The following is a 23,923-nucleotide window of genomic DNA, read 5'->3' on the forward strand; positions in this document are numbered from 1 at the left end:
TCAAAGACAGGCCAAATCTAGTCAAGTTTTAGAGTTACCTATACTTACTGTATTTCTATATTAGGTTATTTCATGACATTTATTTCATGACTTTTTTTCCCTAAAAATGAATCCGAATAGCTTTATTTCGTTTCTCTTTCTTCTTGAGATGTGGTCTCGTTTTGTTGCTCAGGCCAGAGTGTGGCAGGCCAGAGTGCAGTGGCACAATCACAGCTCACTGCAGCCTCAACCCCCCAGGCTTAAGGGATCCTCCCATCTTAGTAGTTGGGACCACAGGCATGCACCATCACGCTTGGATAATGTTTTCATTTTTTGTAGAGATGGGGTCTTGCTATATTGCCCAGGGTGGTCTCGAACTTCCGGGCTCAAGTGATCCTCCCACCCCAGCCTCCAAAAATGCTGGGATTACAAGCACCAGCCACCATGCCCAGCCTTTATAGTTTAATTTCATGGGAACTTGTGGGGGAAATGCTAAGAAAGGAAAGTAGAGAAAAATACACTTTATTTTCTATTTAAGTAGACCTTATTTTGTTTAACTATACTGATATTGATAGGGCAAGTATTCTATTATTAAGTAACAATTAACATTCTTTTTTTTTTTTTTTTTTTTTGAGACGGAGTCTCGCTCTGTTGCCCAGGTTGGGGTGTAGTGGCGTGATCTTGGCTCACTGGAAGCTCCGCTTCCCGGGTTCACGCCATTCTCCTGTCTCAGCCTCCTGAGTAGCTGGGACTACAGGCACTCGCGACCACGCCTGGCAAATTTTTTGTGTTTTTAGTAGAGATGGGGTTCCTACTAAACCCCGTTAGCCAGAATGGTCTAGATCTGACCTCGTGATCCACCTGCCTCGGCCTCTCAAAGTGCTGGGATTACAGGTGTGAGCCACCACGCCTGGCAGTAAGTATTAACATTCTATTAACTATACTGATAGGGCAAGCATTCTATTAAGTAGTTATGCATATTCTATTCAAACAAATTAGAAGCCTTCTAGATAAAAAAAAATATAGGTTTAAACTGCTTGAAAATTAAAGGGTACATGACAAATACTTACATATTATAAAAAGAATATTCAGATTGTGCACAAAGAAAATATAAACACAGATAACAGTAAGATACAAAAACATCAAGCAAACAAAGATTCATATCTTCAGAAATGTTGTATGTTTGGCAAAAGCTCCTATAACAAATAGTAGGAGGCCGGGCACAGTGGCTCCTATCTGTAATACCAGCAGTTTGGGAGTCCGAGGTGGGTGGATCACCTGATGTCAGGAGTTCAAGCCCAGCCTGACCAACATGGCAAAACCCCATCTCTAGTAAAAATACAAAAATCAGCTGGGTGTGGTGGCACATGCCTGTAATCTCAGCTACTTGGGAGGCTGAGACAAGAGAATTGCTTGAACCCAGGAGGCGGACGAGATCGCACCACTGCACTCTAGTCTGGGCAACAGAGTGAGACTCCGTCTCAAAAAAAAAAAAATTTTTAGATGTTCCCACTTTATACCAAAAACTATGTGGCTACACATACCAATAAAGCCCTTTTTTGCTAGCTCCATGGTGAACCTCCTTGTGATCTTTTCCAATTCATTATCCTGTAAAACAAGAAAACAAAAACAAAAGAAAAAATTGATATAAAAATCGCTTGAGATTATAGCTAGCATCTTATTTTCTATTTATAGTACATTTTCATATGTCTTCTCATGTAATCCTTAGAACAACTCATAAAGTAGGCATTGCCATTTTAAAGGTGAGAAAATAAGGGATCAAAAAAGTAGGTTATAAAAACAAGATAGTAGAACTAGGGCTCAAATTCCCATTCTATTAATTCCCCACTGAAAAATACACTAAATCTTAATTAAGATTAATTTAAATATGATTATATTCCATTTAAATGGTGAATTTTAAAGAGAATAAAAATCATGCATTTATGTTTGTATATAGATAATTTAGTATTATGTAAAGCACTGTGACAATCAGTTTGAATTAACTTGGAACTGACAGGATAAAAAGTAAGGTTTTTATAGTCTTAGTTAAGATATGTGTCACTAGAATGAGATCCTGACATAAAAACTTCAGATCACAGTAATACTTTTTTCTTTTTGAGACAGAGTCTTGCTCTGTTACCCAGGCTGGAGTGCAGCGGTGAAATCTCGGCCAACCTCTGCCTCCTGGGTTCAAGCAATTCTCATGCCTGAGCCTCCCGAGTAGCTGGGATTACAGGTGTGCACCACTATGCCTGGCTAATCAGATCACAGTATTTCTTAAATATGGGTATAAGTATCTAAGTGAAGACATTATATAAATATGGGTATAAGTATATAAGTGAAGATATTAATTACGTTTTAACTAAGTAAGAAAATAATAAAACAAAAAGCAAAAAAGTAAAACAAAAGACTCATAAAAACAAAACCAAACGAAACAGAAAATGATAAAGGATATAGATATTAAGTAGGTGATCTTTATATGGCAAAACACTCTATGAGTTAATTCTTTACATTTTTCTATTCCATTTGAAAAGCAATGGGGACTACTGATCTCACTGATAGTGGGGGATACAGAGAAGCCCAGTAATTTCAAGTCCTTCATAAATGCACTGTGTGCACAAATGTCACTTTGAGGCCGGGTGCGGTGGCTCACGCCTGCAATCCTAGCACTCTGGGAGGCCAAGGCAGGTGGATCACCTGAGGTCAGGAGTTCAAGAACAGCCTGGCCAACATGGTGAAATCCCCTCTCTACTAAAAATACAAAAATTAGTCGGGCATGGTGGCATGCACCTGTAATCCCAGTTACTGGATCAACGAGAACTGCTTGAACCCGGGAGGCGGAGGTTGCAGTGAGCCAAGATTGCGCCATTGTACTCCGGCCTGAACAACAGAGGAAGACTCTGTCTCAGAAAAACAAAAACAACAACAACAATAAAAAACAAATATCACTTTCATACTTACGGTATAGTTCTTGGGATTGATCTTAACACCAGCTTTAGCACCCCCAAACGGCACATCTGAAAGAGAAGGCTGATGGTTGCTATTCCATATAAATGTTAAAAAAGTAAAATGACAGAAAGCACCACACAATATTAGAGAAACGTGATGCTTTAAGCTTGAATTTCTGAAAATTCAAGAAATAAACCTACCATCATTTTCTAAACTGTACTTTAAACAACATTTTGTTGAACAGAAATTGTTCAATAAAATTGGCTAGCCAAGTTCTAATATATATTTAATCAGTGCTCTTTACCACTTCTAAAAGATAATAGCTTATTTACTATCCTTCTACTATAATTTGGTCTTATTTACAGAATGTGTTGAGGAATTGAAAACAAAGATCTAGACTTAAAATCCAATTATCTCCTATTTTAAAAAATCCCCCATGTAAAAAAAAAGGCTATATCTTAATTTAGACTAATTGAAAGATGATGCAGGTCTTAAAGATTACAACTTGAAAAAAAATCAGTTCTGATAAGGTATATTTCTACAGCATCTTAACAGTAACATGTGTGTAAACATATTTCCCCAGAGTTCTCATTAGGCAGCAAGAAAGGCAATCACTTACCAACCACTGCACACTTGTATGTCATCAGAGAAGCCAAAGCTTTTACTTCATCTACACTCACATCAGTGCTGTAACGGATACCTGGTGGTGTTTTTAAAAAAATGTGTTGGGGTGGGTGAGAAAGAAGGGGTTATATTTAGAACAAACTTAAGTAAGCTTCAAAAAAGAAAGCTACAAATTGAAAATATCCACTTTTTACATTTTACATCCAAGCTATGTCCAAAAACACTTGAAGCAGCTTGTACATCAGAACACCAAGAAAAATGAATATAAAACATTAAAAAAAGCTGCTAATAACAGTAACTATGATTTCACAAGACAAAAATCACCCTGCAATGAATTTCTGTACACTTTCCAGAAGGCTTTTTAATGTTCCTTTTACCTTTGGTTTGGGTGACCTGGTTGCAGGGAGTTCAAGAATTCAGGTTGCTTTTTTTTGGGGGGGTAGGGGTGGGAAACAGGGTCTTGCTCTGTTGCTCAGGCTGAGTGTAGTGGCACAGACATGGCTTACTGTAGCCTCAACCTCCTAGGCTCAGGTAATCCTCCCACCTCAGCCTCCTGAGTAGCTGGGACCACAAGTGCACACCACCATGCCCAGCTAATTTTTGAATTTTTTGTAGAGACAGGATCTCACCATGTTGCTCAGGCTGGTCTCAAACTCCTGGGCTCAAGTGATCCTCCCACCTTGGCTTCCCAAAGTGCTGGGATTACAGGCATGAGCCACTATGCCTGGCAAGAATTCTGCTTTCTGATAATTCACAAACATGGGCAATGAATAGTCACCAGGTTCAAAATACTGTATGTCTAAACAGAGGTTTTGGCTTCAAATGGGTATATTGAAAGAGATCCTTACCTGTTATTCTCCTCACCCACTGCCAACCTCTTTCAATCTGAAAATGAGAAAGCCATTTTCCCTTCCTGAGGTTGAGTGATTCCCTTCACCACTTCTGCAAAGAGGGCAGGTAGCCAAGCAGACAGGTACTAGTGCCCCTGTATCTAGTAGCCATTACGTGTTGGTATAGGGTATACCGGAAGTGGGGATGCCCACAGCTTTGGCTTTGGGGGTCTTGGTCAATTACTCTTCGAAGTTTTGGAGTGCTAAGCCACCTTTCTTTCTCTATAATCCATTGCTTCTCAATCCCAAGGAGGAAAGTCTGAGTGGGGTTGATGTTTGACTGCACAGTGCTTGGGGCACTGGGTGTTCGTGTGTGAAGGATACCCACAAGAAGCTGCAGCATTTTTTCTACCCTCCCACTCCCAACAGATTCAGCCCCTCTCGAGGGGCTGGGTACAATTTCCACTGGGAGTCACAAGTAAGTAATGGGAGCCCCAGGGAGAGCTCTTTTAAAGAATTCTGAGAATAAAAGTTTTTCAGATAGAAAATATACAATATCTCATGGACTGGCAGTTTGAGAGAACTTCCCTAGTCAATTTTAAAAGCTAGCTTTCTTACATGTTTCTGAAAACATCAACCTTAATATTGATAATGTTTTAAGATAATTTATTTATTGTACACATGACCATAAAGAGCATATTCTAAGCTGAACGTACTTATTTGGTCTACTGTACAAACAAATCATATTTAGAGGAGTATGTGCTTAGAACTATATCTTGTGTATAACTGATTCTCAAATTGTGAAATAAATGTAGTCATTATTAAACTTTTAGAATGCAAAATTACAGGTAATTTTTCCAGCACACAGCAGATATCTGTATAGCTCACTCCCCCATTTCATTCAGGTCTCTGCTAAAAACTTCATTCTGAGAGGCTTCCCTTGACCACTGTATTTAAAAGAGCACCTCTTTCTCACTCCCACTTTCCTGCCTCTCCTACCTTGTTTCTTCATATCGTTTATTATTACTGACTTTGCATTATACATGTGTTTATTATCTGGCTTCCCTACCTGGCAAGTTAGCACCACAAGGGCAGACTTTGTTATGTTCACTGCTTTAATTCCTGGTTCCTAACATAGAAAATGGCATATATTAGGCACTCAAATACATGCCGAATTAATATATGAATATTCTGACTCTTAAAATTTAAAAAAGAAAGAAAAGCTATGGCCACAAAAATTTTTGACATACATGTTAAGTTTTAAATAACTTACCATAAGCCTCCATACCTATCATGAAAGGACTCAAAGTATACAAAACTGGGAATGGGGGTGACGGGGAGATGATGGTCAAAGGGTACAAAGCCTCAATTAGAAGGAATAAGTTTCTTTGAGATAGATTGCACAGCATGGTGAATACAGTAAATAATAATAGATTATACATTTGGCCCAACATGGTAGTTCATGCTTGTAATCCCAACACTGGAAGGCTGAGGTGGGAGGATCACTTGAGCTTAGGAGTTTGAAACCAGCCTGGCCAACATAGTGAGACCTCATTTCTACAACAACAACAAAAAGTACTGCACATTTCAAAATCACTGAGTAAATTTCAGATGTTTTCACCAGAAAAAATGATAATTATTTGCAATTGTTTCCAGTGGTGAACAGGTTAATCAGCTTGACTTAATTATGCAATGTTGTATTCATATATCATAAAATTACTTTGTACCTCATAAATATATATCTACAATTTGTCAATTTACAATTTAAAAAATAAAAAATTTAAAAAGAATTTCCAGTCAGATAAAGCCCACAGAAAAGGAAAAAAAAAACTGTAAATAATATTAAGATGAATCATTTGTATCTTAAAAAAAAAAAAAATTGAGTTGGGCGTGGGGGCATGTGCGTGTAGTCGAAGATGCTCAGGAGGCTGGGGCAGGAGAGTCACTTGAGCCCAGGAGTTGCAGGCTGCAGTGAGCTACGCTCAGGTCACTGCACTAAACCCCAGCAACAGAGCCAGACCTTTTCTCAAAAAAAAAAAGAAAAAAGAAAAAAAAATTGTTTAAACACTAAATGTGCTTTTCAAATTATTCAAAATGCTTCTAAGTAATACCACATATTATTTAATGATAACTACACTAAGCCAGGGAAATGGTAAGGCGCTGTGCCCAGGCGACCCAGCCTGCACCATCCGCTTGCATGGAGGGGTGCTAATGCCACTCTCCTAGGATGGGTGTCACGACTGCGAGGAACATCGCACATGGGGAATCTGGCACGGTGCCCTGCAAGTGGTCAAACAGGCAAATCTCAACTATTACCACTGCTATAACAAGTATTACAAAGTAATGGCATGTAACAAAGCAATTAAAAAGTCTAAACTGACAGGAGTTTGAAAAAATGACTTAATAAACCTTGGTTTCATTACTTCTACATAAATTCATGGGAAATAGTAAAACAATGTATTAATTAAGAACTAGTATTTCTTCTCCCACACATAAATCACTTTTTCCATTGCTCTTTTAGAGCCTGTGGAAGTCATCACCACATTATTTTTAATTTTCCTTGCTTTCTTTAAGTGGAGGAAATGTTACTTTCTTTTAACTTAGAAACTTAAAAATTTTAACTTGCATTTAGTGGGGAGCTAAAAACTGCTGGAACCAATGATATTCATAAATCAAACAGAAGCATTCAAATGGCAAGCCTAATATTCTAGAAATAGATGTTATTAAAAATTAGAAACCAGACCCCTCCTTCCACACAACAGTGTAAAAAAAATGTCCATTTTATCATAAGTCATGGAATGATATGAGTCAGAAACTGTGTGTGTATAACAAAAGACATGTTCCGCTGGATGGAACCCAGGAATTCTTGTTTGTAAAGTTAAGTTTTCTTTCCCAGCTACACCCATTTAGAGAGCTCAACTGCTAAACAGTGAAGAGAAGCAGTTTCACAAATTACCTCTCACACCACAGGCATTTTCTGTAGGCTATGAACCAATAAAGGTTTAGTGAATGGAAGCACAGGAGGAGCTATAAAGAAAGTACCAGCTTAGTGGAAGAAGCCCCAGAGCCAACAGAACAGGGACAGGGAGGGGGATAGAAATGAATGCAAGTGATATTGCCTGGGCTAAAGAAGAAACATTTTCATTTTAAATTTCTAGTTAACCAGTGATTCATACATGTTTTTAATTTTAGAAATTGGCAAATATTGAGTACTGGGCTACCTAAACTGGTAGTCTGAAAAACAAAAAATTTTAAAGTGCACCCATTAATAAAATACTCTGCAGCAATACTTGAGACAAAACAATCTCCAATAAGACACAAGGTACCCACACACAGAAGAAGCCAGTTACTCTTCCTTCTCTGGGTTTGGAAACCAAAGATAACTATCAAAAATATACTGTCACCTGAAAATAAGTCTTAACTACATTCTAAGGGACACGAAGAGATTTAAGTAGGGGCTGGATGTGGTGGCTCACGCCTATAATCCCAGCACTTTGGGAGGCCGAGCTGGGCAGATCACTTGAGGTCAGGAGTTTGAGACCAGCTTGGCCAACATGGTGAAACCCCATCTTTACTGAAAATACAAAAATTAGCTGGGCATGGTGGCACATTCCCGTAGTCCCAGCTACTCACAAGGCTAAGGCGGAGGTTACAGAGAGCTGAGATTGTACCACTGCATTCCAGCCTGGGCAACAGTTTGAGACTCTGTCTCAAAAAAATTAAAAAAAAAAAAAAAAAGTAAGAATATGACTGCAAAAAGGAAGGTAATCTACTTAACTCAATGGATTGGGAAAAATTAGCACAACTGGAGAATGTGAAGGACAAAATGATGCGATATATACCTCAAAGTTCTGAAAGGCAGGGAAAGCCTAGCACTTTTGAATGCCTACTCTCGTTCAAATATACTCAATTTGAAGTTGTTCAAAAAAGTCAAATAATAGGAAAATACATACACATACAAGAAAATCAGAAAATCTTAAAATATTTAAGCCAAAATGAAGCAAGAAGGATCTTATGTGATCTGAATATTGTCACTTTTTATAAAACCAAGCCTTTCCTCCTTCAGCAGAGAAGGCTGAAGGTGAACAGGACCAACAGAGATCAAACAGGGGCACAGAACAGAAACTAGAAGGAGGAAGGAAGAGATGTTTTATTCCAGAAATGGAGGAAAGTAAATTATATTTTTGTATCCCAAAGTCTTAGACAGTTAGGCATGGTGGCTCATGCCTGCAGTCCTAGCACATTGGGAGGCTGAGGCAGAAGAACTTGAGCTCAGGTGTTTAAGACCAGCCTGGACAACATAGTGAGATCCCATCTCTACACACACACACACACACACACACACACACACACACACACGCACGCACCACATCTTAAAACTCTGTTAGACTCCATTGATGCATTACTAGTGTTTGGGATCAACTGGGTCTTTGGTCAACTGTGCTAGTAGGAATGAAGGTAAATACTTTTAACAAAGAGCAGGAGTCCACGGCTGGCTAAGCTAGACAGTGAATGGGCTTGGTACACAGGTGTCAGCCACAGAACTGATGCCATTAGAAACATGGCCTAAAAATCAAGGCCACCCTGCTGACAAAGTAATCTGTGCACTCAGCTCACCAGAGGAAACTAAAGACACACCACCCATGACGTTTATTATTTATCAATCTCAGTAAAGCTGGAGGAAGGGCAGGGGATAGAATGACGTATGTACTACAATGGGAACTTTTAAATCATTCCTTCTATTCTGAACAGAAACTGACTAAACAGTTATTTTATGTTAACTGGTATCCAGATGTTTCCAAAGAATATTAGTGAAATGCAGACATCTGCAACTATATACAGTACAAAGCACTGATCTGATTTTTAACTTAATTACCACAGATATTCCTTAGTATGCTCAAGTCTAATGAGCAGTGCATGCTAAGTTTCTCTAGGAGAAATAAAAATCAAAAGCAGAAACTAGCTTAAGTTGCTATAGTGATGAAGAAAACAAACCAGCTCATTACTTTAAAAAAGATTCAGTGGAAACCACAATTGACTAAGCTTGAATTTTTTTTCCTTTTCCTAGCTGACTCAAAAGCAAACACACAAAAGCCTCCAGCTAGTCACTGTTTTTTATAATTAGTCATTAACAAAACATTTATGAAAATTCAAGTGGTTTTAAAATTACTTGAACCTGGTTCTCTTAATAGGGTTTGATTTATTCATCAGAAATCTAATTTCCAGCTGCACTCTCTCACTTTTCAGGAACTATTTATTCAGTAACCAAGAGTTCTACCAGAAGCACAGAACCACCAGAAAAGCAAAAACGCCTCAGAACAACTCTTAATATTTATAAGTTAACACTCTTGCCACTTACTCATCAGATTATATTTTTTCACTTAATATTAATGTACCTTCTAACCCACAATAATGTAGCGTAACTTAATTTAAAATGAAGAGAGGAAGGTTAGAAGCAGGGAGGAAATCTCAATGACCACCCGCAAGTAATGACCACCTGAAATACTACGTCTCAGATAAAAATTCAGACATTCAGCATGGGAAGGAGCACTGCATATAGGAGCTAAGAAAAAGTACACACTTTAGGCTGGGCGTGGTGGCTCACGCGGGTAATCCCAGCACTTTGGGAGGCTGAGGTGGGCAGATCATTTGAGGTAGGAGTTCGAGACCAGCCTGGCCAACATGATGAAACCCTGTCTCTACTAAACACACAACAAAATTAGCTGGGCGTGGTGGTGCACACCTGTAATCCCAGCTACTGGGGAGGCTGAGGCAGGAGAATCGCTTAAACCTGGGAGACGGAGGTTGCAATGAGTGGAGATTGCACCATTGCACTTCAGCCTGGGCAACAGAGAGTGAGACTCCGTCTCCAAAAAAAAAAAAAAAAACCCAGAAAAATTATACTTTAATTGCTTTAGCAGCATCAATGTACTGTTTTGTATAAAGTAGGCAAATACCATCTTAGATTTTTAATCCACTGTCTAAATCTTTTATTTTAACCTGAATAAATTTTGAAGAGGTAACTAAGCTTTCTGGGAAGCAAATGTTTAGCTGGTATTAGAAAAATATAACCTATTGACACATCAAAGAAAAAATGGAAGAATACTTTTTTCATTAAAAATTTAAAATTATAACACATATGTATGTATTTCTATCAAAATTTAAATACAAAAAGAAAGCTGAAGACTCCCTTGACTTCCACTTGTGACCCCAGTCTTCTCCTTAGGGGTGACTATTCTTAGCAATGTAAGTGTATATCCTTCCAAATCATGTTCCCTGCAATTATATATGTACATATCCATAAAACATACAGCTTTGTTTTGTGTTATTTAACTTACAGCCTGACGGATGGAAGATTATACATTAAAAGGGGGATTTTGTTAATTTTTCTTGGTAGATTCTTTTATTCTGATCTTGATTAACAGTAACTTAGCTGCACTTTCACACCAAACAGGTCTTGGAATCGGAAATGATGCTAGTTAAAATGGTGAATATAAAGTTGGATTTAGTAAAAGGTAACAATAACTTGTTATTAAAAAGTTTCAAAGGGATAAAGGCTTGAAACCTCAGCTATCCAGTTTCATATAAATTATTTACAAGTCTACGTGATAATTTGAGATGGGTCTTAAGAGAGGCAGAGGAATCCTAGGGAGGGGGAAGTGAGGCATGGACAGGCAGAGGGACTGCACTATGCAAGGGCATGACGGAGAGAAGTATGTGCCTGGATTTCCAATTTCCCTGAGGATAATTTTACACCAGATCTTCTTTATTTTAAAAATCCAATCCTTTTCCTTAATAACCCCATCTGTCCCTGATACCACCATTTTTTTCTACCAGTCTCTCAGGCTAGAAATTTTGTGGTTATCTTTGCCTCTTCTCTCCTTCATCCTGTAAATCCTACCTGTTGGGAATACATTATTGTCCTTTCTTCAAAATGTTTTATCTGTCTTTTCTTTTTCATTCTCTGCTATTAACTATAACTTCATTCTCAGTTCCACTGCTGCCTAGCTTTCTGTGCCCTGCTAGATTCATCATTATTCATCCAACAAACATAAAAGGAAAAAATTGGCCTGGCGCGGTGGCTCACGCCTGTAATCCCAGCACTTTGGGAGGCTGAGGCGGGCGGATCATGAGGTCAGGAGATCAAGACCATCCTGGCTAACATGGTGAAACCCCGTCTCCACTAAAAATACAAAAAAAAAAAAAAAAATTAGCCAGCGTGGCGGTGGGCGCCTGTAGTCCCAGCTACTCAGGAGGCTGAGGCAGGAGAATGGCATCAACCCAGGAGGCGGAGCTTGCAGTAAGCCAAGATCGCGCCACTGCACTCCAGCCTGGGAGACAGCGAGACTCCGTCTCAAAAAAAAAAAAAAAAAAAAGGAAAAAATTGTTTTTTCTCACACATTTCTGACACCAAATGTGTGGGTTTTCCACACTAAGCAGTTCTCCAGTTCTCTGCAGATACAAACTGGGTGTCCTGCAATTCAGTTCTGACACTGACTACCAGGGTTAGCACAGACCCCACAGCTCAAGGGCTCAGTCTCACAAGACTGTTCCCTACTTCAGATGCCAGTTCCAAGTCTTGGGTGCCCAGGGCACCCACACTTCTGTCCAACTTGGCTACCAACCAGGGGGTTCCCATGGCCCCCTCCTCAGGTTCAATAATGTTATAAAGGCTCACAGGATTCAGGGAAACGTTACTTATGTAAAGGATACAAATCAACAGCAACATGAAGAGGTACACAGGGCCATGTCTGGAATGTCCCCACTGCAGGAGCTTCTGTCCCCCTGGAATTTGGAGGGTACCACCCTACCCATACATGGATGAATTCACCAACCTGGAAGCTCTCCGAACTCTCCCCATACTCCAGCCATCAGTTAGGGTTTGTATAGAGGTTCCATTATGAGGGCATGACTGATTGCTGATTAAACTCAATCTTCAGCCCCTTTCCAATCTCCAGAGGTCAAAGGGTGGGACTGAAAGTTCCAAATTTCTAATTATGGCTTGGTCTTTTTGGTGACTAGTCCCCACCTTGAAGCTACCCAGAAGCCCATTAAGAGTGTCCTAGTTAGAACAAAAGATGCTCCTATCACTCAGGAATTTGCGAGAGATTCAGGAGCTCTGTGTTGGGAACCAGGCAAAGCGACCAAATATATTTACTGTCACAAGTCCTTATTTCTCATTATTTACAAATGTAGTTTGTCCTCATGACCCCCTTACACACAGTTCCACTTCCTGCCTTGGGTGAAGCCACCCCCTCTTTATCTGAAATGGCCTTATCCAACTCCTATCCAGCCTTCTCTGTTCCCACATCAAGACTGTCTGTCTGCCAGGCACGGTGGCTCACGCCTGTAATCCCAGCACTTTGGGAGGCCGAGGTGGGCTGATCACATGAGGTCGGGAGTTCGAGACCAGCCTGACCAACATGGCAAAACTCTGTCTCTACTAAATATACAAAAATCAGCCAGGTGAGGTGGTGCATTCCTGTAATCCCAGCTACTTGGTAGGCTGAGGCAGGAAAATTGCTTGAACCCGGTAAGCAGAGGTTGTAGTGAGCCAAGATCGCGCCACTGTATGCCAGCCTGGGCAACAAGAGCAAAACTCTGTTTCAAAAAAAAAAACAAACAAAAAAACAAATAAACAAACAAGATTGTCCTTGGTTTCTTTGAACTCCTACTGCAATAACACATGATTTACTTTGTTTTGTTTTGTTTTTTGTCATTTATTGACTGGTTCTAGGAAAGGAAAATGTAGAAACAGAATACTGAACTAATAGCAAAACAAAAAAGACATAGGGTACAAAGGAGATTTGAATCTGCTCTACTTGGGAGAAATCAATGAAAAAAATATTCCAAGAAATAAAAAAATTCAACTTTGTTTTTTTAAAAGAACCCTCTGCATAAAGTTCAGAGATCTTGCCTGCAGGAACAAAAAACACATAATAGAAAAATTGATTTATTTATTATATAGACTATAGTTCATAATAAAAGCAGTCCTTATTTGGTAAACCTTCAATACGAGTACATCACCCTTGGTTATTTCTTTGCTCTTTCTCTCTTGGCAAAAAAGAAAAAAAAAATTCATGCAAAATCCTACTAAGGCCCAATATGTACAAAATATCTTTTAAAAGTCCTATGTTGATATATTTGTGATAATGACAAACGATAAAAGAAGTCATACTACTGACAACCTTTGAAATTTTCATTTGTCATCTTTCACATTTTCCTCTAGCCTAGAAGCAAATCAGAAGAATTACATCTGATAGACTTTCTCCAAGAATAATAATCAAGAGAAATAGCAATTCATAATAAACAAAGCATTTTCTTAGTTTTTAATGAAGAAAACTAAGAAAGTAATTTCAAAATTATTCAATAGAAAATCTTTAAAGATAAATGGACTACACACTGGTAGAGAAATGAGTTGTTCTGGCTAACACATTAATCTCTTAAACACCAAAGTCTTCAAACCTCTTTTGATGGAAAACTGTGTAAAATGTTATTTCAGGTCTTCGGAGTTGGGTGTAGGGGAAAAAGGTTATTTCATTTCCTTAGCAATTAGAATAAATGGACCTCTAGAGATATCATCTATGCTGAGTTTTATATGCAAAGTTGTTTGAATATGTATTTTTCTAGGAAGAAGGTAGGTCTTCTAATAGCTTTTAACAGAAATTTCAAAGGTATCTATGATCCAAAGTATTAGGAAGCATTGTGTCAATGGCATGAAGTGGTTCTCAATCAGTGCTTACAATTAAAAGCCTAAGATACAATTTGTAACTTTTTGCATAAATAAATCCCAGACAACAATGATTAAGGTGGGTGCTGGAATCAGATGCCCAGAATCTGAACCTCAACTCCACTACGTACTAGCTGTGTCACCCTGCCAAAGGACACTTCACTCCTCAACCTTAGTAGCCATATTTGGAAATCAGGGACAACAGTGTATTGCATGAGGCATAAAAGCAATGATACATGAAAAGTTCTTACATGCATTGTTGCTATAAGGCATAGAACTGATGATGCATGAAAAGTTCTTAATAAAATGCCTGGCACACACAGAGCTGAATAAATGTTAGCCTTTGCTAATATCTGACCTTGGTGAAGGCAGTTGACCTCAAGTGAAGGCAGAATGTGTGTGGCTGCAGAATCTTCTAGGTATAGTTGCCTTTTTGTAAAGATAATCGGAAGGTCTTGAGTAGCTCCTTCTCCTAGTTTGTCTTCTTGTCCTTAATAAAGCCTTTCCTGCCTTTATCAGTAGTATTTCACATATTAACAATTCCGACTTGATAGTGAACACTTGAATCTGTATTAATTTCTGCCTCTGGAAAGGGGAAAATATTGATTCATTTGAATAACTAGTCAGTTTTAGACAGCGGCATTAGATTTAAGACTGTTCATGGTTATATTGGGGGAAGGACTTGGGGTAGAGCTGCTTCACTTTTCATTTTGTAACTTACATTACTATTTGATTATGTGAATCATGCATGTGTATTTTATGGGTTGCTGAGTACAAAATTTATGGGCTATTTATGAATCGATGTGCTCTAAAGTGATACTAGAGATTTTTCTCTATTACTTACATTGTAAAAGCCTAATTATTGGGTAAAATAAATAGAAAAGAAGAACAGTCACGTGGCAGAGACTAGTGTCTAGGATTTTTTCAACATCTACAGGTTAGTATTTTAGTTTTTAATGGTTACAGAACCCTTAGTATTTTTAACATAAGTAAATAAAAACCGATTTTCCTAAGCACTCTGAATTATTAACAGCGGTAAACCTAATTTCTTCCCACTATATGCCAAAAGTTCAGGCTCAATTTTTATTTCTTATACTTAAACACTACAAGTTGTACTGAACTTTAATATATACTGGTGCTCAGGATCCAATTTTTGATGCCCTAATTCTTACAAAGTATACTTTGGATAATGAGTGAGCAGCTGTTTGTCTTCCTGCACGTGGGGCTTTACTGCCAAAAGCAAACTTGCTAAATGGATTCATACATGCAAGTGACAGAAAGACTGAAATCTGATGTACAGATCACTACCATTACCAAAGGTCATTTTCTAGTATACTTTGGGAGAAAAGACGCATTTGGCTTCCATGAAATAAAAAGGCATAAGGGCAACACATTTCCGTATTTAAATAAGATGTATTAAAAACAACCACCTCGGGGCTAAGTGCTTTTAAAAGACACACAAATTACCTATCCTCTGACTGAACTTTCAGAAAAATCCTAAATTAAATTCACCTACAAAGGTTATATTTTATCTGTGGCAGCAGATGCAGACACACAGCCACTTAAAAATATTAGAAACTGTGAGTTTATTAAAAGTTACCTAAGTTTTGATGGTTGTCAATTGAGCATAGCAAAATAAGTCAGAAACATTTTTTCCCCCAGTGAAGGCAGAGAAATATCTCATTTTAAATCAGTATCAGTGCTTTCTATAGTCTTCCCTTAAGCGCTAAACAATGACATCCCAGAGGCTGAGGGGTCTTTAACACTGCATTGACTCTGGTCTTCCCTTGCATTATGTCATCAAGATTCCACTGTTTCCTTCTGGCATTTTGACTTTTAAAAACTAGTTACTGGATTAATATAGGGTACACTTTTTTGGGTACTAATATTTGTAATTAAAAGACTTAGGGTCAATGTATGAGAGAACTCCATCTACGGTCCATCAACTATATGTAAATTATGATAATTTTAGAAAATTTTATGATAGTAGCATCAGTGATAGGGAATTTTAATAGTTTTAATATCAAGACAACTGGGGGGGCAGACTGGAAGAGAAAGTTAATTGACTCCTACCATCAATAAATTGCTATTATCAATCTGTACTTTCCCTCCAAACTGACTTTAAAACAATAAACTTCCTTCTAAAAAGGTAGACTGGTCTCAGGCAGAACCATAGCAAATGAAATACAGATAATTTACTCAGGGAAAGTTAATAGAACAATCTTTGATAATATTTCCAAACCCACCAGAACTTTTGAACCAGTCTTCTCAAATCAGTCGCATATTCTCACACTATGCCCCTTTGCTGGAAATATTTTTAAGGCCTCACTTAAACTTCCCTTCAGATCCTTTAGCTTACTCTTTCAAATCCTTAACACAGACAAATCTAACGGCCTCAGGTACATGTAGTAACTGGGAAAAGAAAAACACAAAAACAGTGTGTATTATTAAATATTTACTTGGAAAAAGTACACATTAGCCACCAAGTCTTATAACCATCTGTTTCCCTTAGAGATTATTGCTAGATTGTTGCTTTGCTTCAACCTCAAGAATTTTAATTTAGAAAACTCAGGGATAAGGTTGTTCTTGAGGGAAAATGAGATACAGAAAGCTGAAGGTTGGTAAAAGGGTGGAGAGAGGCAGATGAGGTTTTTTTTTTTGGCAAAGAACCAATGGGAGAGAAGACAGGTTAGTGGGGAGAGGTAAGAAGAACATGTTAAAATATGTTTAAGAGGGAAAGACAGAATTTCATAGGGATTATCCAAAGCATTTAAAAAAATCTCAATCACCTAATATATTCTGTGTTTCTAAGACTAGAGTGGGACCACAAAGGTTAACAATTTCTTAGACGTTAAAAAAGCTTTAAGAAAGAAGACCTGTCCCTCTTACAATGCACATTCTCTGCAAACAAGGGTGATAAATGGGTAGATAGATCTGGGGATGTCTTGAACACAAAGCATGGAAGGCTATAGTACCCAAATTTTGCTGATCATCTGTTTAGTATACTGTTTATTAAGCACACTAAAATATTTAAGGGCTTTCATAGCTATATAATCTTCCCCAATCCAGAAAGCCTTTCAAGTTCCTGAAGATAATAAATTTATCACTTTGTAGAGGCCAATTTTCTTTGATGTTCTATCAATGCTTGCAACAGTTTATTAGTAACAATTCAGTTTCTCCCTGTTTATATGCTGGGGGTTAAGAGCATGTTTTTTTGTAAATGGGATAAACGGAACAGAAAATTGTATCTTACACTCTAGTACAAGCAAGTGCTACAGTAACAGTGCTTTGGGATGGCTGACCCAATTTGTTGCTAGGTTCAATATTTTGGCATTAAAACTGCTGTGGCAACAAGAGAAAGAGGACTCACAAACTATGGTAAACGAGTTGCTTCAGTGAGTTTGCGGAGCTGCGACTTATAAAAACAGGAGAGAGCTGCGCATCTGAAGAATCGAAGAAAAAGGATTTCAGAGACCAAATCAGATCCTGCAGAAAACCACATACACTGATTTATCTGTACACCTTTTAAAGGACTGGCAAATGCTGCCAGCAAGATAGTAAAAAATAAACTTGATGTCCGTTTTAAGAAAACGATGCAACTCAATATTTGCTGAACATTGCCTGAACTTCCTCCAACATCCTTATTTGCCTTTCTTTGGAGTCTGAACTTGTTTTCCTGGTTTGGAGAATAAGGGAGTGGTAGGAAGAAGGCAGGCAAATGTAGGAGACTGACGGTGTGTACATTTTATACAATTTTGAAGCTAGAAAGGAAATCAGAGGTCAAAGTGGTTCAAACATTGGTTTTGGCTGAGGCAACCAGAGCTAGAGGATAATTAAGCTCCAAAGTTAAGTCCTAGAAGTGGGTGGGGTCAATGCAAATTTAGTAAATCTTTAAAAGCAACCTTTGTCCCCCCTGCTGGGAACACCAGCACCACTCAAGTTTTTTCCGGTACAGAGAGGATTTCTAAAAATCCTTATAAGTCAGCGGGCATAACTGAAAGACCACAGAACCAGGTTTACTGAGACATGGGTCTAGCCCAACATCCTCTGTGCTTCTCAGCCAATCCACCTCCAACAAGACTCCTCGCCTCCCTGGGCTCTTTATTCCATGTAATTTTTCTTTTTTACAGTAGACAAAAGTGGTTTGTCCTTTCCATTTTATGTTACTAAAGAGGTATGATGCAATGTATTGGGGGGAAAAAAGCTCTTATTTGCTCGAAGAAAGCAATCTGACTACAGAGGCCAAATCTACAGACATTAAATGATTTAAACCACAGGATAACCCAGTGACTACCAAACATTATCTGACCCCTTTCTTCACGTACTATATCTTTCCTGAAGCTCAAATTCAGGGCTAGCCAGGACCAGTACACACCCCCAGAGCTATTTCATTCCATTGGCTGGCTGGCCATCCGCAGCCTACAACCTGTAAATTTACTGTCAGGATGCCAGGTGTTTATTTGTCAGAGATATTACATTGCTTGTGATTTTTTGTGTTTTCCCTTTTTTTTTGGTATAAAACAGAACTTGTCAGAATGGGAAAATTACTTAATTGAAACGATTAACGCGTGATTAGTAAATTCCTTTGGTTAATAAAACTGTCTAGATTTCAAACTTAGAAGCCAAGTCATTTTCTATGTTCGGATATCATCTGTCACTGTTGAAACAGGAGTGAACAAATACCAGAAAATAATTTGACAGCTTGCATTTAGGGGAGAGTCACAAAAGCCCAAGAACACTGACGAGGCATTATCACACGGGCAGGTCATTCCCTTTCCTAGAAGTGCATTTCGGCAGGACCCGCCGTGTGTGACACAGACACCGGGACCAAAAGGAGACCGGTGCAGCGTCTACTCTGCATGCAAGATCAGCATATACAGAGGCCCGGGATGACGGCGCGGGGGAGGGGGCAGGCCAATCGCATGATGATTTTAAGGCGGAAAAATCACCATCCACAGAGCCGGCCACATCCGAGGCGGGGTGACCCGGGCGGGGACCCGGCCCGCTCCAGCTGGGCTGGGCTGGGCTGAGCAGCGGCCCCGCACCGGCAGGAGGCCGGAGGGGAGGGCCGCAGGGGAGGCAGGGAGGGCGGGACGGGGCCCGGCCGACGCTCACCTCCCTTGCAGGGCGTGCGGTGCTGGCTGTGCTGGGCCCGGTAGCCTTCGATGACCTCCCAGGAGCCGTCGTCGCGCCGGATGGGGAAGGAGAGACTCAGCACATGGTTGCAGGGCTTGATGATCCGCAGGATGCCGCGCACCCGGTTCCGCTTCTGCTCCTCGCTCTCCCGGGTCCTCAGGTCCTCCACCAGCTTGTCCTCCACGATGCTGGCGCCGCGATCGAAGAAGCCCTCCACCATCTTGAAGAAGTTGGGGTCGTCCTCGCGGTCGGCCACCGCCTCGCTGTAGTGGCGCCGGGCGGCCAATGCCAGCCCCGGCTGCGGGGCGGCGGCGGGCTGTCCCCGGGCCCAGCCCAGCAACGCGGCCGAGTCGGCGGACGCCGAGCCCAGGGCAGCGGGCCCGGCCCGGGACAGCAACAGCGCTTCGCCCAGGTAGCGGTACATGGCCACAGGCGGAGGGGAGGTGAGTGATGGTCGCGAAACAGGCGCGCTTTCTCAGACTCCCCGCGACTAGGGAGGAAGGGTCCCGCGCGGGTTGCCCTTTTAAGCCGCAGCTTCCTGCTTGCCCGGCTGTCCCCTCCCCTCGGGCGCTCGCCACCTAACGGGGAGGACGGACTTCGGGGACAGGGCGCCGCCCAGGGCGCCGGGCCTCCGCCTCCGCCTCCGCCGCGGCCTCCCAGGGCCTCGCTGGCGGCAGCGCGCGCCGGCGGGGCGTCGGGGGCGCGCAGGCGCGGGCGGGCTCGGCGCGCATGCTCGCGCGCCAGTGGGGAAGGGAGAGGAGGGGAGAGGAAGGGCGAGGAGGAGAGTGGAGGGGAAGGGACGGGAGGGGCAGGGAGGGGAAGGTCGGGGCGGGTCGGGGCGGGCCCACGGGCGGCCGGATCTGCCCGAGGCCGCACCCGCCTCCGGCGGGGCTCTCAGGTATGTGCGCCGCGGGGGTCCCTCAGGGGGGTTGGGGGTAGCCCAGGGAGGTCGGGGTCGGGGGCTGGCCTCTGTAGGGCGCTCAGAGGCCGAGTCCCCCCGAGCGCCGCGTGGGTGAGGCTTGGCGGTCTGGTCGGGGACCGGGTCATGTGAGTCACGGGCGCCCCTCCTTTCCGCCCGCGCGCCCTCGGAACGGGCGGCCCACCCTGGCCTGTCCTCTGGCGGCCTCAGGCCGGGGCCGGGCGTGCAGGGGCTGACACGTGGGCAGGAAAGCGAGGCAGAGCCGCCGCCGCGGAAGGCCGGGCTGAGGGCTCGGCGTCACCAGCCAGGGCTGCAGAGAGCGGCGTGGCACCCGGAGTTGGATTATGCGTGGCTGGCGTGAGCTGGAAAGGAGTCACTCGCCCACAGGCTCTCACCACGCGAGCTTTTATTGTCCCGTTCAACTGCTCCGCAGTGTGGAGATCGCATAGTTACGCACGTCGTGGTTGTGTCGCCCCACAGTACTGACTGCTTCACCTTTGCAGACAGAGGCTCCGGCCCGGCGCGGTGGCTCACGTCTTTAGTCCTAGCACTTTGGGAGGTCGAGGCTGGAGGATGGCTTGAGCCCAGGAGTTCGAGGCTGCAGTGAGCTACGATCGCTCCACTGCACCCCAGCCTGGGCAACAGAGGGAGACCCTATCTCCCTCTGAAATAGTCTAAAATAAGGAAACTAGAAATGCGATAATGCCCCCAGGAAATTCTTTCTCAGGAATATATGTATTTGTTAAATGGTTCAGTATATGATTTATTTTTTATTTTATTTATTTATTTGAGATGGAATCTTGCTCTGTCGCCCAGGCGGGAGTGTAGTGGCACCATCTCGGTTCACTGCAGCTTCCACCTCCCTGGGTTCGTTCTAGCGATTCTCCTGCCTCAGCCTCCCGGGTAGCTGGGATTACAGGCACGCGCCACCACGCCCGGCTAATTTTTGCATTTTTAGTAGAGACGGGGTTTCGCCGTGCTGGCCAGGCTGGTCTCCAACGCCTGACCTCAAGTGATCCGCCCGCCTAGGCCTCCCAGAATGCTGGGATTACAGACGGGAGCCACCGCGCCTGGCCTCAGTATATGATTTATAAGCTTTATGCTGTATGAGGGTTCAGTTATGTATTTATACATACTTGATAGGAAATGCTAAAGTTCACATTCCTATGGATAACTTTTGGTGCTTTTCAAACTAACGAGGCTAGCACGGTGGCTCATGCCTGTAATCCCAGCACTTTGGGGACCAAAGCAGGCTGATCGCTTGAGGCCAGGAGTTCAAGACCAGCCTGGGCTCGTCTCTATAAAAAGAAAATAAAAAATAAAGCTCTAATGACAGTCATTAAAACTAGCTGCCAAACACCACATTACTAGCGTTAGCGGTCTCAGTGTACTTGGGTGGTTTTAAAATGACACCCATTGGACCTGCAAAACGATGGTGCTTCCCGATATGTTCATGTTATTCATCTTTTAGAATATGGAAGAGAAAGTTCTTAGTTCTCGAAATATTGTGTAAAATATAAGGTGACAACCTGGATCTGTTAAATTACATTCATCTAAGTGTACTCTCAAAGTCAAAATTATCTTTTCATACAGGTGGAACTTATATTTTACCTTACTTGCTAAATAAGTCATTGTCATTAATTGTATTTGCACTGTGTTTTTCAGTGAAAAATGTACTCTGACCTGAATCCTGAATTTTCCTTGATGGTCAAAAGATTAAGGTATCAAATTTCCTTTTTTCTGGATGTATTATCGTTTTACTCTCTTACATTGCAATCCCCCACTCCTGCAAAAAACCCACGGAGTTTCAGAATAAAATGATTAGCATCAGTAAACATGGAAATATTTTTCTTTTTGGATTAAATTATTTGTTTATGTTCTGAGGAAAAATCTTTAAAAGCTTAGTTTTATTGTTTTTGTTGTTCTTTATAACCTTAGCCTTCAGAAAAATAAATGTTTAACTTTGCTTCTTCTGTGACTTGTTCACCTGAATTCAAGAAGGTGGAATTGGGCCTAAGGAGGTGGCTCATACCTGTAATCCCAGCACTTTGGGAGGCTAAAGTGGGCGGATCACTTGAGGTCAGGAGTTCGAGACCAGCCTGGGCAACACAGTGAAACTTTGTCTCTACTAAAAATACAAAAATAAGCCAAGCGTGGTGGGGGGCCTACAAAAATTAGCCAGGCCTGGTGGCGGGGAGTGGGTTGGGCAGTGCTTGTAGTTCCAGCTACTTGGGAGAACCACTTGAACCAGGGAGAGAGGTTGCAGTGAGCCGAGATCGTGCCATTGCACTCCAGGCTGGGCAACAGAGCGAGTCTTCATCTCAAAACAGGAAAGGCAGAATTGAAGAAGCTTTGGAAGAGGTAAGGAATAGAGCTGTGGAAATTACTATTTTTTTTTTAATTGAGAATCTCCTGCGTGTAGGTGCCTTACAAACTGGCTTCATGAGTACCCTATAAAACAGATGTTTTTATTTTTAAAATCATCATGGTTTTGTTTTGTTTTGTTTTTTTGAGACAGCCTTGCTCTGTTGCCCATGCTGGAGTGCAGTGGTGCAATCTCAGCTCACTGCAGCCTCTGCCTCCCAGGTTCCAGTGATTCTCCTGCCTCAGCCTCCCGAGCAGCTGGGATTACAGGCGCCCGCCACCATGCCAGGCTAATTTTTTTGTATTTTTAATAGAGACGAAGTTCCACAGTGTTGGCCAGGCTGTTCTCAAACTCCTGGCCTCAAATGATCTGCCCGCCTTGGCCACCGAAAGTGCTGGGATTACAGGTGTTGAGCCACTGCACCTGGTCATTATGTTTTAAAATTACATACAAGTTGTTAAAAAAATATGAACAGCAGAAATAGATTTTAGAAAAACAGAATGAAATTATCCATCTCTTCCCCCATTTAGTGAATATTTGGAGTATTTCTTTTCACACTGTAGGTATTATAATTCCTGATTTATTAGAAGCAGGGAGTGGCTGGGCGTGGTGGCTCATACCTGTAATCCCAGCACTTTGGGAGGCTGAAGCGGGCGGATCACCTGAGGTTGGGAGTTCGAGACCAGCCTGACCAACATGGAGAAACCCCATCTGTACTAAAAATACAAAATTAGCCTGGTGTGATGGTGAATCCCTGTAATCCCAGCTACTCAGGAGGCTGAGGCAGGAGAATCGCTTGAACCTGGGAGGCGGAGGTTTCAGTGAGCTGAGATTGCGCCATTGCACTCCAGCCTGGGTAACAAGAATGAAACTCCATCTCAAAAAAAAAAACAAAAAAAAAACAGGGAGTGAGGCCCACAGAAACCAAACAAATTGTTGATGATCACCAAGCTTGTAAATAGGGTAAGATTCAAACCTGTGTATCTGACTCCAAAGTTATACTATTTATACTATTCCAAGGAGTATTTTAAGTATTTGTTCCATTTAGTTAGAAATTATTTACTGTGATATAAAGTCTAATGAATTTCAACTTTAGATTTATGATTGCTTTTGTAAAATATACAGATAATTTGCAAAGTAAGGTTTTTTTTATTTTTATTTTTCGAGACAGGGTCTCACTGTGTCACCCAGGCTGGAGTGCGGTGGCACGATCACAGTTTACCGCAGCCTGGACTTCCTGGGCTCAGGCAATCCTCCCACCTCAGCCTCCTGAGTAGCTAGGACTATAGGCACCTGCCGCCACTCCCGGCTAACTTTTGTCTTTTTGGTAGAGGTGGGGTTTCACTATGTTGCCCAGGCTGGTCTCGAACTCCTGGGCTCAAGCGATATGC

The 23,923-nt window shown here is 41.6% G+C and overlaps 2 protein-coding genes across 8 annotated transcripts in view; one reads left to right on the forward strand and one right to left on the reverse strand.

Moving 5' to 3' along the window:
* GLUD1 (glutamate dehydrogenase 1) overlaps positions 1-19,939 on the reverse strand; it is a 42,439-nt gene extending 22,500 nt beyond the window's left edge. The window contains exons 1-4 of one of the 2 annotated variants that reach the window (XM_034931049.3): positions 19,228-19,939; positions 3,548-3,628; positions 2,941-2,996; positions 1,524-1,587 (exon numbers count right to left, since the gene is read on the reverse strand). In XM_034931049.3, coding sequence (XP_034786940.1) covers positions 1,524-1,587; positions 2,941-2,996; positions 3,548-3,628; positions 19,228-19,672 — 646 coding nt within the window. In that variant the 5' untranslated portion in view covers positions 19,673-19,939. The remainder of the gene's footprint in view (positions 1-1,523; positions 1,588-2,940; positions 2,997-3,547; positions 3,629-19,227) is intronic. The other variant, XM_034931048.3, reaches the window with a different exon arrangement.
* A 65-nt stretch (positions 19,940-20,004) lies between these two features.
* Positions 20,005-23,923, forward strand: part of SHLD2 (shieldin complex subunit 2) — a 96,114-nt gene continuing 92,195 nt past the window's right edge. The window contains exons 1-2 of one of the 6 annotated variants that reach the window (XM_055093102.2): positions 20,071-20,146; positions 21,833-21,888. Coding sequence is in view for 1 of the 6 variants with exons in the window: in XM_063607785.1 (XP_063463855.1) it covers positions 21,839-21,888 (50 nt within the window). In the remaining 5 variants the exon portion in view is untranslated. Of the gene's footprint in view, positions 20,147-21,832; positions 21,889-23,923 lie in introns of all 6 variants that reach the window. The other 5 variants (XM_063607785.1, XM_055093104.2, XM_055093101.2 and 2 more) reach the window with 5 other exon arrangements.

Source organism: Pan paniscus, chromosome 8 (genome assembly GCF_029289425.2).
Source record: "Pan paniscus chromosome 8, NHGRI_mPanPan1-v2.0_pri, whole genome shotgun sequence".
Taxonomy (NCBI): Eukaryota; Metazoa; Chordata; class Mammalia; order Primates; family Hominidae; genus Pan; species Pan paniscus.